Source organism: Lissotriton helveticus, chromosome 5_1 (genome assembly GCF_964261635.1).
Source record: "Lissotriton helveticus chromosome 5_1, aLisHel1.1, whole genome shotgun sequence".
NCBI lineage: Eukaryota > Metazoa > Chordata > Amphibia > Caudata > Salamandridae > Lissotriton > Lissotriton helveticus.
The window spans coordinates 241,423,924-241,437,925 of NC_136065.1; the positions used below are offsets into that span (position 1 = coordinate 241,423,924).

Below are 14,002 nucleotides of genomic sequence, written 5' to 3' on the forward strand. Positions count from 1 at the left end.
ACTATATCCCAAGTAAACACTTTACATTGTGCATGATATTATTTAAGAACATTTCTACTATGTGATTAGGCTTGTAACATTCTTCTACTAATGATGACATTTCTATCCCAGCTATAAGGTCCCTAGTGAAGGCTCCTGGGAACTTTAAAAGCAAACTTGTATGCTGTCTGTGCAATAACATCAATATAGCACATGACAGGTTGTTGTCCGAGAATGTGGTAGTGTCTATGTCTCTTGTTATTTCTTGACCTTCGATACTGGCACTCACTGTAAAATACTTTTCTTTCAATCCCACAGCAGTCACTGGGCAGTATCGATGATTGATACTGTAATTTAGCACCTGCTTTCAATGTGCCACTAAACTCCAAACTGATGACCAAGTTACTACCTTTGTGCATTTGCATCTCGAATGCCACTGAGCCGCCCTCCCACTGACCAGATCAGCGCTCCAGTACCTGAGAGCGCCGTGACTCGCTCCTGTCCCTCGGGCTGAGTGGTCGCTCCCCAGTGTCCCCTCGTGACACTCGGTATCGTTGTGCTGCTTTTCCTCATAAGAACTGCCTAATTTTAATTGCCTGCTGTGTGCCTGCTTGCCGAGTTGATTTATTTGCACTTTAAATTATTTTATCAGCCGCTTTGACTGTTTGTGCGAGTTTTTCACTAGTGCGACGCTGTGCTCCCCCCTCCGCCTCCATTTTGTTGTTATTGTGATCCCTGGAGCCCGCCACGCCTCCCAGCTGAGCCGCCCTCGCCCCTCCCCCTCCACTATCCATATATGACAGCTGCTCCCGCGCGCAGCGTTCACGCGCAGCGTCCGCGCCCAATCCGCGCCGAAGGTGCGCCAAAGGTAAGCCCGTCTACGCCCGTCCGCGCCTGGACCGCGCCCAGCGCCAGACCCCCTGCCCCTCGCACTGCCCAGCCATCCCGCATTACCTACGATGCCGCCACCCTCCTAGCCCTTAACCCCGGTCGCGCCCCCAACTGCATCCAAGCCGCTCCTGGACACACCCATGGACCTTTCTCATGCTACTCCTGCAAATTCAGCGGTACCGACAACATCTCCGCTACGACCACACCACAGATTCCCGACCCCAACCACCTACAATGCATCCTTCTCAACACCCGATCGGTCCACAGACACGCCATTGACCTATGGAATCTACTAGACACCATCTCTCCAGACGTCGCCTTCCTAACAGAAACATGGATGAACGCTTCCTCCGCCCCAGACATCACCATTGCCATCCCTGAAGATTATAAGATCACACGCAAGGACCGTACCGGCCACACAGGAGGAGGAATCGCTATCGTCCATAAAAAATCAATCCACATCTCAACCAGCTCTGACGTCAACCTCGCCAACTCTGAACACCTTCACTTCCAGATCCACATCGACCCCAAGACCACACTCAGAGGCACCCTCCTCTACAGACCACCAGGACCCCGCACAAAATTCAGTGAAGACATCACGGACTTCATCACTCCACACGCGCTCCCCTCCAAAGATTACATCCTTCTGGGAGACCTCAACTTTCACCTTGAAAAGAACAACGACCGCAACACCACCACCCTCTTAGACAACCTCGCCAACCTCGGACTTAAACAACTGGTCACTTCCCCCACCCACATCGCAGGTCACACACTCGACCCCATCTTCACCTCCAGCAACCATGTCTCCTTCAAACACACTACGGATCTCCTCTGGACTGACCACAGCTGCGTTCACTTCACCTACAACAAGCCTAAACCCATCAACCACCCCCAACCAACTCTGCAAAGAAACTGGAACAAAATCACCATCGACCAGATCTCCTCATCGCTTCTTCTAAACCCCCCAGCCCACTCCTCAAACCCCGACCAAGCCGCCACCAACCTCACCCTTTGGTTATCCAACAGCTCCGACATCCTAGCACCACTGAAAAAACGACAATTCAAACTCGGCAGCAAGAAGGCCTCCTGGTTCAACGATGATCTTAAGAAATCCAAGAAACTCTGCCGCTCCCTTGAGAAGGCCTGGAAAAAAGACCCAACCACCAGCACCAAGGACGCCTTCAAAAACGCCACCCGCATACACCACCAACTGATCCGAAATGCCAAGAAAGCCGCTTTCAAGGACCGACTAGATAACAACGCCCACAACAGCAAGGAACTATTCAACATCGTCAAGGAATTTACCAATCCCTCGGCCAACTCCAACGACATCACCCCCTCTCAAGCCCTCTGCGACTCCCTAGCCTCATTCTTCCACAACAAAATTGCAGACATCCACAACAGCTTCGACAACCAACCCGGAGATCAACCCACCCAACCATATGCTGAACATTCTCCCCCCTTGAACACCCTCAACGACTGGAACCCAATCTCCACTGAGGACACCATCCGCCTGATGAACTCCATCCACTCAGGATCCCCCACTGACCCATGTCCTCACCACATCTTCAACAAAGCAGACTCCGTCATAGCACCGCACCTCCGAGACGTCATCAACTGCTCCTTCAACTCCGCCACCTTCCCGGAAAGCTGGAAACACGCTGAACTCACTGCCCTTCTGAAAAAACCCACAGCGGACCCCACCGAACTCAAAAATTACCGCCCCATATCGCTCCTTCCTTTCCCGGCCAAAGTCATCGAGAAAGCTGTCAACAACCAACTCGCCGCTTTCCTCGAAGCCAACAAATCCCTCGACTCCTCACAATCTGGCTTCCGAGCAAAACACAGCACTGAGACCGCCCTCATCGCAGCAACAGACGACATTCGAACTCTACTGGACAATGGAGACACAGTCGCCCTCATCCTCCTCGACCTCTCTGCAGCCTTCGACACAGTCTGCCACAGCACCCTTCTACAACGCCTCAGAAACATCGGAATACAAGGAAAAGCACTTGAATGGATCACCTCGTTCCTCACCGGAAGAACCCAGAGAGTCCGCCTTCCACCATTCAAGTCCGAGGCCACTGAAGTCATCTGTGGCGTACCACAAGGATCCTCACTCAGCCCCACCCTCTTCAACGTATACATGAGCCCCCTTGCGGCCATCGCTCGCCAACACAATCTCAACATCATCTCCTACGCGGATGACACTCAACTGATCCTTTCTCTCACCAATGACCCCAGCACCGCCAAAACAAACCTACACGAAGGAATGAAAGAAGTTGCCGAATGGATGAAACACAGCCGTCTGAAACTGAACTCAGATAAAACTGAAGTCCTCATCTTAGGTACATCCCCCTCTGCATGGGACGACTCTTGGTGGCCAGAAGCCCTCGGAAAAGCACCCATCCCGACAGACCACGCACGGAACCTAGGCGTTATCCTGGATTCCTCACTTTCAATGAACAGACAAGTCAGCGCCGTATCCTCATCCTGCTTCAACATTCTTCGCATGCTCAAAAAAACATTTCGCTGGATCCCCACCGAAACCAGAAAAACAGTCACCCATGCTCTGGTCACGAGCCGACTGGACTACGGAAACACCCTCTACGCAGGTACTACCGCTAAAATCCAGAAGAAACTCCAACGAATCCAAAACGCCTCAGCCAGGATCATATTAGACATCCCGCGCAACGAACACATCTCTGGCCACCTAAAAGACCTCCACTGGCTACCCGTCAATAAGAGGATCACTTTCCGACTGCTAACCCACGCACACAAATCACTCTACGACATCGGACCAGAATGCCTCAACTCACGACTGTCCTTCTACACCCCCTCCCGCCAACTACGGTCTTCCAGCCAAGCCCTCGCCACTGTACCCCGCATCAACAAGACCAACATGGGAGGAAGATCCTTCTCATACCTGGCAGCTAAAACATGGAACTCACTCCCCACTTACCTTCGCCTTACCCAGAACCACCTAGCATTCAGAAAGCAACTTAAAACGTGGATATTTGACAAGTAATCCTCCTCCCGTCCCTAAGCGCCTTGAGACCCTATGGGTATGTAGTGCGCTATATAAATTCTCTGACTTGACTTGACTCCAGGAAGTGGTAGTAGGATGAGTTTGCAAATACAGCTAAGTCAATGTTTAATTATAGGTATTAATTTATTAAAAAAACAACAAAAAGAAAAAAGCTGCTTATCTTCTGTAACAATGTTTGTGATGGATACGTTATCTTCCTGAAAACTCTATCTTATGAGTTTCCCCCAGGCAATAGACTGGATCTGGAAGCATCTTCCTCAAAAATAGTTCTCCACCGTTGCGAGGTAGAACCATGCAGCCTTAGCTGCGACTGCCCATGCTGGATGTGATGACAACGAAGGATATAAAGCAATACCTTTTGCTCTACTGTCAGTTTCTGGCACTTTTTGTGTACTCAATCGGACTGGAAGCAATAGAGCATCAATGACACCGACAAATACAACACACAACATTTTTGCCTTACATTAGAATCTCTTTAAACAAGGCACTAACTCTCATTGAAGAGGGAAGGTAGTGAGGAATGTGAATGATGATAATGTAACCACTAGCAATATCATTACTGAAGGTAAGTAACTTTTTATGCTGATGGACACTTCTTCTGGCAGATTCTTCACTTTTTGAATAAGTCCCAAAGCAATAATTCTTGGGAGGCGAGATGAAGCAGTGCTGTTTAACCAAGATGTCCTGCAACACAGCCCTGGCAAAGAACGTGCCACTACCTGGTTTGAGTGTGAGGCAGTCATGGTTATCAAAAGTATATAAGGATGAATACATGGTCACTCGGCAGATGTCAACAACCAAGAAGCCTCTAGTGATTGGGTAAGAAGGCATGGCCATAGAGTGGAGGGGGTGGGGGGGACAAATGCATCCTTAGGGTCTTCTGGGCTAAATAATAGCAGATTTTAATGAAAAGGATAACCCAAAGAATAACTCTATGTGAGCTGTTGCATTCGGTCACTACTTTGCCTTCCTTGGCACTAGCAAATCCCACAAAGAGCTGATCATCCATTATGTCCTGTTGCGTACAGTCTGACCCCAGCAGTGTAGTCTATATAGCCTCTCCTCCACCTTGGTGGAATGAGGAAGGGAAAGAAAGATGGCCTATATACAAACTAGATACCACTTTTGGTAGAAAAGATGGGCAGGTAAGAAGACGAAGAAACAACTTATCCAGGTACATTACCGTGAACGCTGGTCAAATAGAAAGTGCCCAAGGTTCTTGGATCCCGATGAACTGAAGTCTTTATACCAAGACAGTCTTCAGAATGAGAAGCCATAAAGTAAACCTGTGCATTGCCTTGAACAGGCATGTCATTATGAAAAACAACACAACATTCAAATCTCACAGAGGAACAATTAATGGAGAGTGAAGAAACCAACCTAGTAAGTCTTTCCTAAAACCTGCCACTTGTGACGACTTAATCAGAGAAGACTGGTCAGGGTGACATATTAGAGGGGACAGGGGCAGTCAAATAACCTTACACAATAGCCTTGGTCAGGCCCTGCTGGAAAGGTAGGGCTGAAATGGGTACAGACGTTTTGACTCACACCAATAGACAAATCTGTTCCATTGACCGACAAAATGATGTTTGCATTCTCAAATGGCAAGCAGAATGACTCTTTGGCACCACTCAATCTCCACACATGAATCACCAGCATTTGCATTTAAGGATTTGATGAAGGACCTGACCATCTTCCTGAAAAGCATGTCCATCCTGTTCAGAACAGAAGGACAGAGCAGAGTACTGAGTTACAACAGATCAGTGAACCAAATCCTCCTCATTCCGTCAGGGCGATCAGAGTCAACTCTGCTTGATCTCCCAACATCTTTGAATACAACCATTGTGCGAGCTATGGATCCATTCAGAGTGAATTGAATAGCACAACATCAAAGACACTTTTTGTTCTCAGGCATGGCAAAGATATCACAAGGACACCCACATCTGGAAAGGATTACTTTTATTATCACCCTTCTAAGAAGTTTACACTTATGGTCTTTCAAGCAAAGCCGACTCTTATCAATCGCTTGCACATTTAGAGTGCTCGCAAGAGGTGCTGCTACCCAGAAGATGCTCTGCCACTGGGTCCACGGCCACAGCCAAATCGCCTCTCAACACAGAGTCCACTGTCAGAATGAACTTGATTTACCCTCTCGGACATGGGTGGAAGACAACCCGCAGCTCCAAAGCAAGCATGGGTAAGAACTGCTCAGACCTGGACCACAGCCTTCGTGGTTTCCTGCAACTGGGGAGGACTGAGGGGATGTCCCACCAACAGACTGGAGTGTCACATCAAAAAGTGCAGATCTGGGAAAGCAGAGTCAAAGATCTGCACCCGAGTCGAGAGGCTGCCCTAATGGTGGAGTCACTGCTTCCCTAGGCAACCAATAAGGGCTCTCATCCACCCCATGGGGTGCATCATTAACAGGATGCATGAAGCCAGCAAGTCTAGAACTTGCTGAACTAGGACTGATGTGTGAACCAGAAACCTTGGAGTTAATAGTGAATATCTGAAATCTTCTGAGGAGAAGGAAATAACTGCTTAATGGTGGTAACTAGCAGGCACCTAGGAATGTAAAACTGCGTACACAATGGGTCCTAAGGGTGTTGCCCTTGAATCTCCGTCCTCAAGAAGAGTGATGGTGCACCAAAAATGTTATGCAACTAAAATGAGACCCTTCCTTCAGCAGCCATTTGTCCAAGTACAGAAAAACCTGACCTCTCAAGTGAAGCCATTCTATGGCCATTATCTTGAATACTCTCAGGAGTTGTCAGTCCAAACGGTAAAACCACAAACTGGTAGTGCTGAGAACCCACACAAAATCCCAGGTACTGCCTGGTGGATTGGCAGTTGAATATTGGTGACTGGAAGCGCAGGCATACCAACTAATCGCCCCCACTGAGGGATAATTAAATCAGAATACACTAAGCCCAGTTTGTATGCCATTGGACAGCTGTTGTAGAAGGATTCCAAGGTGGAGTCGGCCTTTATCTCATAAAAGGTTCGCCCCATCAATGGGCGTATCCAGAAGTGTCATTTAAACATCACCCAAGAATGTGATGGAACATGTCAATGCATAGCAATACAGCTTGATGATTGTGCTTATGTCGGGCCAGGGTATCTACAGAATCCAGGCCAAACTTCAGGATCAGTTTGGAACTTTCAAACTACTGTTGACTAAATCACAATAGGGCTCTTCATGTGCTGATTTAGTCAGTTTTCCAGCTCCAGCAGGTAGGATTCCCAACTAAATTGTTTTTTATCCGTGTCACTAGTATTTTAATGTCAAAACCGGTAAAAAAATCATTGAAAAATACTTAAAGCCTGTATTTATTTGTCTTAACAGTACACACTTTAAACAGTAAATTTGAGAAGAAAGAACTTTATATTGTGTATCAGAGCTGCTTTAATGATCTCCGACAGAGACAGAGAAGCAATGCTAATACTGAATACAGATGATTTTCTATAAAGTTCTATTTAAGTATCATGTCCGGGCCTTCGCAGTATCTTGGAACATGAAAAAAGTGAAAAATGGCTGCCATTTTTCTCTGGAAAAGATGGCAAAACTACCCACAGGACGTGGACATACCGACCCAAAAAGCATGCGGCATTTGCAGTGCAAAGGATAAAGCTGCTGGATTCAGACTTTGCACCACATATAGTACAGATTCCTGGACTCCCGTTCTGAATGCCCAGTCGTGAAGGCACCTTGGACTCAATTCTGCATAGCTAGTAGCTGGAGAGGGGAGTGAAGACAAAAATGATCACATAGAGGAGACCTTTATTGTCTAGCAATTTGTCTGTGGACTGTTGGGCTGAGAAGAGCGTTTGCCCAGACAGCCAGACAGGTTCTAACAATGCCGTTTTAAAAAGTACCAGAGGCTCTGAGACTGTAGAGGAAGAGTATAATATTTCTGTCAAAATGTTGAAACTTGGCTTCAGTGGTGAGTAATATTAACTCAAGTGCTTTGCTGGTTTTCATGCCACTGTTGTGCACAAAGGCACTTCCTCTGAAAGAGAACCAGGGGTAAGGGACGTTCCCTTCTGGGAATGCACTCAGAAAACTTGCATTCTACAAGTCCAAGAAAAAAGCCAACACCCGTACTGTAAGAGGGAAGAAGGATGTCTGACTCCCGATCATCGACCAGACCCAAAGACTTCCACCATACCCTGGGGCCCCAGGGTGGTACTGTGGAAAGGGCACATCATCTTAACAGGCTAAGGCTTTTCTTTTGCTAGTAGGTACTTGCCAATTGACTCTGAGGGTTTCGAATGTGGTATCGCTTTCAGTGCAGGTAGCGTTGGTGGTGACAGTATTACTTGTCATATAACTAACAATGGAGGGAGAGAGAGAGTTGAAAATGGATTCGTTCTCCCTGGGCATATACGTTTAAACAAAAGGAATCCACTCCTTGAGAGATGGTGTTACCTACAATTGTAGGGAACACCCTGGTGTTTTGGTACCCCTCACACACCAACAAGCCCCTTGGTGTCATGCTTCATCATTGGGGTCCTCGTACCACTCTACGGGGTACGGTGTGCTACTACCTACGACTACGTGGGAGCACTAATACGGACTATGTGTGGTGCAGGTGAGGGGTTTATTTTTATGATTATGTGAGTGAAAATAGTGGGGGGTTTTAAAAAGTGATGTTAAAAAATACCTGGCTCGTGGGGTAACAAGAAAATTTGAATGGACCCCCGTGCTGGTATTATTAAAAAAAAAAAGAGGCGAGGAGATAGATTATGCAAAACAATGTGCATTAACTCCTACTTGTGTGCGTCAACAAGCCAGGTATTTCTTAACATCACTTTTTAAAACCCCCCACTATTTTCACTCACATAATCATAAAAATAAACCCCTCACTTGTTACAATTTAGTTGGAAACTAAGGAAACGTGAGTAAGGTGGGGATTTGTGTACCCCAGTCCTGAAGAAGGGGCTTGGCACCGAAACATGTTGACGCACACAAGTAAAATAAACCCCTCACCTGCACCACACATAGTCCGTATTAGTGCTCCCACGTAGTCATAGGTAGTAGCACGCCGTGATGAAGCATGATACCAAGGGGCCTGTTGGTGTGTGAGGAATACCAAAAACACCAGGGTGTTCCCTACAATTGTAGGTAACACCATCTCTCAAGGAGTGGATTCCTTTTGTTTAAACGACAGTATTACTTGTGTCATAGGTGGAACAGAACATATGGGTTTTTTAACTGTGGTGGATACCGGCTTTGTCAAAGTGACACAATCCAATGTGGAGGCATGGAGTCAGAGGTGGCAGGTCGAAGCTTCCGGAATCGCTAAACCTGGCGGCTTACATTCAGGAGTGGCTCAGAGATGACAGAGCCATCCTAAAGATGTCTACGACAGCCAGCAGGAATGCAGCAACCCTGCTCGGTTTCGTCCAACTGAGTCAGAAAGCCTTCCTCCATCTTTTTAATTTTCTTAATCGTCTTTGAATACGGGGAAGCGTTCGGCACCAGGGAATAGCTTGGGGCTCCATATGGAATTGGTCCCACTTTCTATGGTGCTTTTTGGATTTTTTGTAGGAATATCTTTTGAGGGGTCATTCCTTTATGGGGCAATTATGTAAGGGGAATGCTTATGGGGTTTGGCAAAATAAACAGCTTGACCTCTTGTTTCCTGATGGCTTTTGGATGCATTAATGAACTGGGGTTGCAAATCAAGCTGTCCTGCTCAGAGCAGAGATGCCAGATACAGATGTCTTGTGTGTTCGCAAAGACATCATCTTGCAGTACCTGCAAAAGAAGTAGAAGACCACGAAATTTGTAGGGTAGACAGTTGATGTAGTCGGTGTCGAAAAATTACTTCAAATTGCCAGTCAGTACTTTGTTTACTCTGAAGTCACATCAGTAGCAGGTGGGGTCGTGGCTGCATGACCTCATTATCTGAACAGCCATTGCTGGGGAAAACGTTTTGAGATCTAGTCTGGGCCTGGAGTAGTCATAAAGTGAATAATCTGCAGAATATATATTCAACAGAAACAAGAAGATAGGGCAGCCACATGAAGGTTTTACCACCCACAGCAGTTTCATCTCCCTTCAAAGCGCTATGCTACATATACAATAGGGGCTCATGGACAATGCTATTCTATGAGATGAAGATTGACAGTCTTCAGCTATTTGCTTAGCCCTTTTCATCTTCTTCATGTACTGCTGTGGCGTTTTTTCAATGGACAAATGTGGAAGAATAATGCAAATGTATCAGGCCTTCTCTGAATTGTCTGACCTTTGTTTCTGTGGCCCTCTGTGCATTGAGATACTACTAACTGGGCTTAAACCTATGTGGATGAAAATCTGCAAACACTACTTTAAATCCATGAGCGTTTTAAACATTACAAAAAAACAGTAACCAAAATTGAACTAGGAATTGCAGGCTACTGGAAATGGGAGCCACAAAATTAAGTGTCCGTGTTCATTTAAGGGTTTCATCAGGGATCCAATAGTGAGTGCACATAGGTTGCTCGACCAAGTTCAGGGGGAAATTGGTACTACCAGAGGACGTACTAGTGCTGGGGTGTTGGAGTTATCACCCTATGAAGATACTCAAGGGTTATGATATTCAATTGGTGAAGGCAAAAATAACCCTTATTCCACCACTGCCCATTAGGAACTGGGATTTAGAGCTAGGTCCAACTGCATTTTGAAAATGCACCTGGAGAGATGGTTCAAATGTTTACAGTATCAACTTAATGCACCACAGCCACTGGAACTCTACCCTAAAGGCTAGGATCAAAACAAAAATCCTCCAAAGCTCTTACATGGGAAGGGGGTGGGGCAGACTCCCACTAAGTCATGGCTGAACTGGTTGGTATTAGTGATGCAGGCTCACCGCACTCAAAGATATCTAGTTTATTCCTACATTCAAAATTACACTTTTCCCTCACCTGTCTAAACAAAATAGCTTCCGTTTTTTTGACTCCGAATTGTTTTTATCATCAAGAGAGATAAAATCATGTTTAGCATCGAGTTAATTACTCACACTGTCAGAGACCAGCAGGTCTTCACTTGGATTACTGAGAAAATTAACATAATCCTCTCTGGGCGAATCCGCGTTTTCTTCCTCTTCATACTCTGTCTGGTAGTCTGACTCGTCTAGCGAGGGGAAAGAAAAACTTGTTTAATCAGAATTGCTTGAATTTTGGAACACTTATGCTCCTGTTTTACAGTTAAAATGTTAGCAGAGACACATCAACATTCATGGGTCGTCAATACGTAAAACCCCAAGATGATTCAAATGAAGACGATAGGCATGCAGCGTTTTTACAGGTCACTGAAAAGGTATAAGCATTTCAGAAAGAATATTGTTACTGTGTACATTCTTATTTTCTTCATTCTATTGAATTACCTCAAAATAGTACTTTGTTTTCCGTTTGTTTCTCATAAACCTGTAATTAAAGCATTCTTTAATCCCTTTACTATTGCTAGGGTACCTACGAATATGTTGCAATGCAGAGCACGGTTGGCTGAAGTTTCTTGCTCAAAAGGCTATTTACATGGCATAATAGGTTTGTGAAAGCAATTTATGTGGCAAATTCTGTGGTAAGTGCAAGTTATTATCTCAATTGCACACACTGCGAGACTGCTATAAAAACCAAGGACAATACACATTCAGAAGACATCAAGCACATTAACACTAGTAAAATAATTAGTCTTGCTTTGCATTGGAAGAACATGCTACTTACCTTTGGTAACACTGTTTCTAGTAGAGACTTTGGGTCTGATTTGGATCTTGGCAGACGGGTTATTCAGTCACAAAAGTGATGGATATCCTGTCTGCTGAAATATAAATCCCATAGGATATAAAGGGATTTATTATTTTGGCGGAGGGGATATCCATCACCGTTGTGACGGAATAACCCATCTGCCAAGATCTGAACCAGATCAGGGTTTTATCTAGCCGCAGATTCCTCACCTTTGAATATTCCCCAGGAGTCTGACTGTATCCGGAAACTTTTCAGCGATACTTCTGTGCGCCGGAAGGTGGTGTCATGCGGATCTGTACAGATGCCGGTACGATCCGGGTACGACGTACAGGGTCTATATAGGTACCACTCAAGCGCACGGACGTCAGTTGCTTTCAAGACTGTGGGCGCCCCCAAACGCAGAGCATCAAAAGCAAAATGGTAAACAGTGAGCAGGTTCCTAGGCTTGGCTTGACTATCTGTGAAGCGGTTCAAACAGAGTGCACATCAGATAAGTCAGGACCAGGTTAAAGTCCCACTGGGGATACACAAAAAGAGAAGAGGAAAACATATGTTGTAGCTCTTTCAAAAGTCGCATCACCACTGGTGACTTCAACACCGAGAGCTTATCTGGCAACCGTAAGAAGGCCGAAAGGTTAAGATAACCCTTAACAGTACCCAAAGCAAAGCCTTACTGGACAAAAGACAGAACAAACAACAGAACATCACATAACTGGAGGGCGTCAATCTGGCAAAAGCTGCATCAAGCCACAAATCTGTCCCAACGACAGATGTATACAGCTTTTGTAGAGGGTTGTAAATGCTTTATTGTAGGATTAATTAAAATCTTCACAATAATAAAAGAGGACTTGCAATATCTAACAAAATAAGTATTAAATACTGAAACATGGTTAAAATTGTATATTCACATTCAGATAGTGTGGATGAAGGACAGCCGCCTGAAACTGAACTCGGACAAGACGGAAGTCCTCATCCTGGGATCTTCGCCCTCCGCATGGGACGACTCCTGGTGGCCCCCAGCCCTGGGCACCGCACCCAAGCCAACCGACCATGCACGCAACCTGGGCTTCATCCTGGACCCCTCCCTCTCGATGACCAGACAAGTCAACGCCGTCTCCTCATCGTGCTTCAACACCCTGCGTATGCTTCGCAAGATCTTCCGCTGGATCCCGACCGAGACCAAGAAGACTGTCACCCAGGCACTCGTCACCAGCCGACTGGACTACGGAAACGCCCTCTACGCCGGAACCACAGCCAAGCTACAGAAAAGACTCCAGCACATCCAGAACGCCTCCGCCCGACTCATCCTGGATGTCCCCCGACGCAGCCACATCTCCAGCCACCTGAGGAACCTGCACTGGCTCCCCGTCGACAAGAGGACCACTTTACGGCCCCTCACCCACAAGTCTCTCCACGACCTGGGCCCCAAGTACCTCAACGACCGCCTGACCTTCTACACGCCCACCCGCCAGCTACGGTCCACCAGCCTCGCCCTCGCAGCCGTACCACGCATCCGAAGAGCCACCGCCGGAGGAAGATCCTTCTCTTACCTGGCTGCCAAGACTTGGAACTCCCTCCCCATCCACCTTCGGCTGACCCAGGACCATCTCGCCTTCAGGAAACAACTCAAGACCTGGCTGTTCGAGCAGTAGCATACCCCTCCCCCCAAGCGCCTTGAGACCCTCCCGGGTGAGTAGTGCGCTATACAAATGGCATGATTGATTGATTGATTGATAGTGCAGAAAAGACTATGGGCCAGATGTAGGTAATTCTATTTTACCGACTCATAAATACCGAATTTTACCGATTCGGTATTTATGAATCTGTAAAATAGAAGGTGGGAGATGTAGGTGAAATCGGTATTGGAAATACCGATTCTGTAATTACAGAATCGGCAAATACTGAATCCTGCAAGGGTGCAGGGGGTGTCACTTTGACACCCTCTAGCACCCCCAATACAGGCATGTGTGCCATGTGGCACACAGACATGCCCTAAGGGCACATGTGCATGCACACCTGGATTCGGTATTTTACCACCCAATTGGATTGGGTGGTAAAATACCGAATCTGAAAGGCCTTTGGGACTCAGAAGAGTCCCACCTACATCTGGCAGTTCCAGAATCGGTAAAAATACCGATTCTGTATTTTACCGATTCTGTAAATTTACCGATTCGGTAAATTTACCGAATCGGTAAAATTGGCCCCCTACATCACAAATACTCATTTACCGGTCGGTAACGGCCAAAATCGGCCGTTACCGGTCGGTAAATGGCCTCCTACATCTGGCCCATAGTGTGCAAAATTAGCGCTAAGGTGCCAGTCTTAAAACAGCATGTTAAGTTTGACTGCCTCGTC

General features: G+C 46.5%; 1 protein-coding gene across 4 annotated transcripts in view; it reads right to left on the reverse strand.

Annotated features, from left to right (window-relative positions):
- PNPLA7 (patatin like domain 7, lysophospholipase) overlaps nt 1–14,002 on the reverse strand; it is a 1,524,034-nt gene that overhangs the window by 10,952 nt on the left and 1,499,080 nt on the right. For all 4 annotated transcript variants that reach the window (XM_078642105.1, XM_078642108.1, XM_078642106.1 and 1 more), the window contains one exon: nt 10,924–11,036. In XM_078642105.1, coding sequence (XP_078498231.1) covers nt 10,924–11,036 — 113 coding nt within the window. The remainder of the gene's footprint in view (nt 1–10,923; nt 11,037–14,002) is intronic.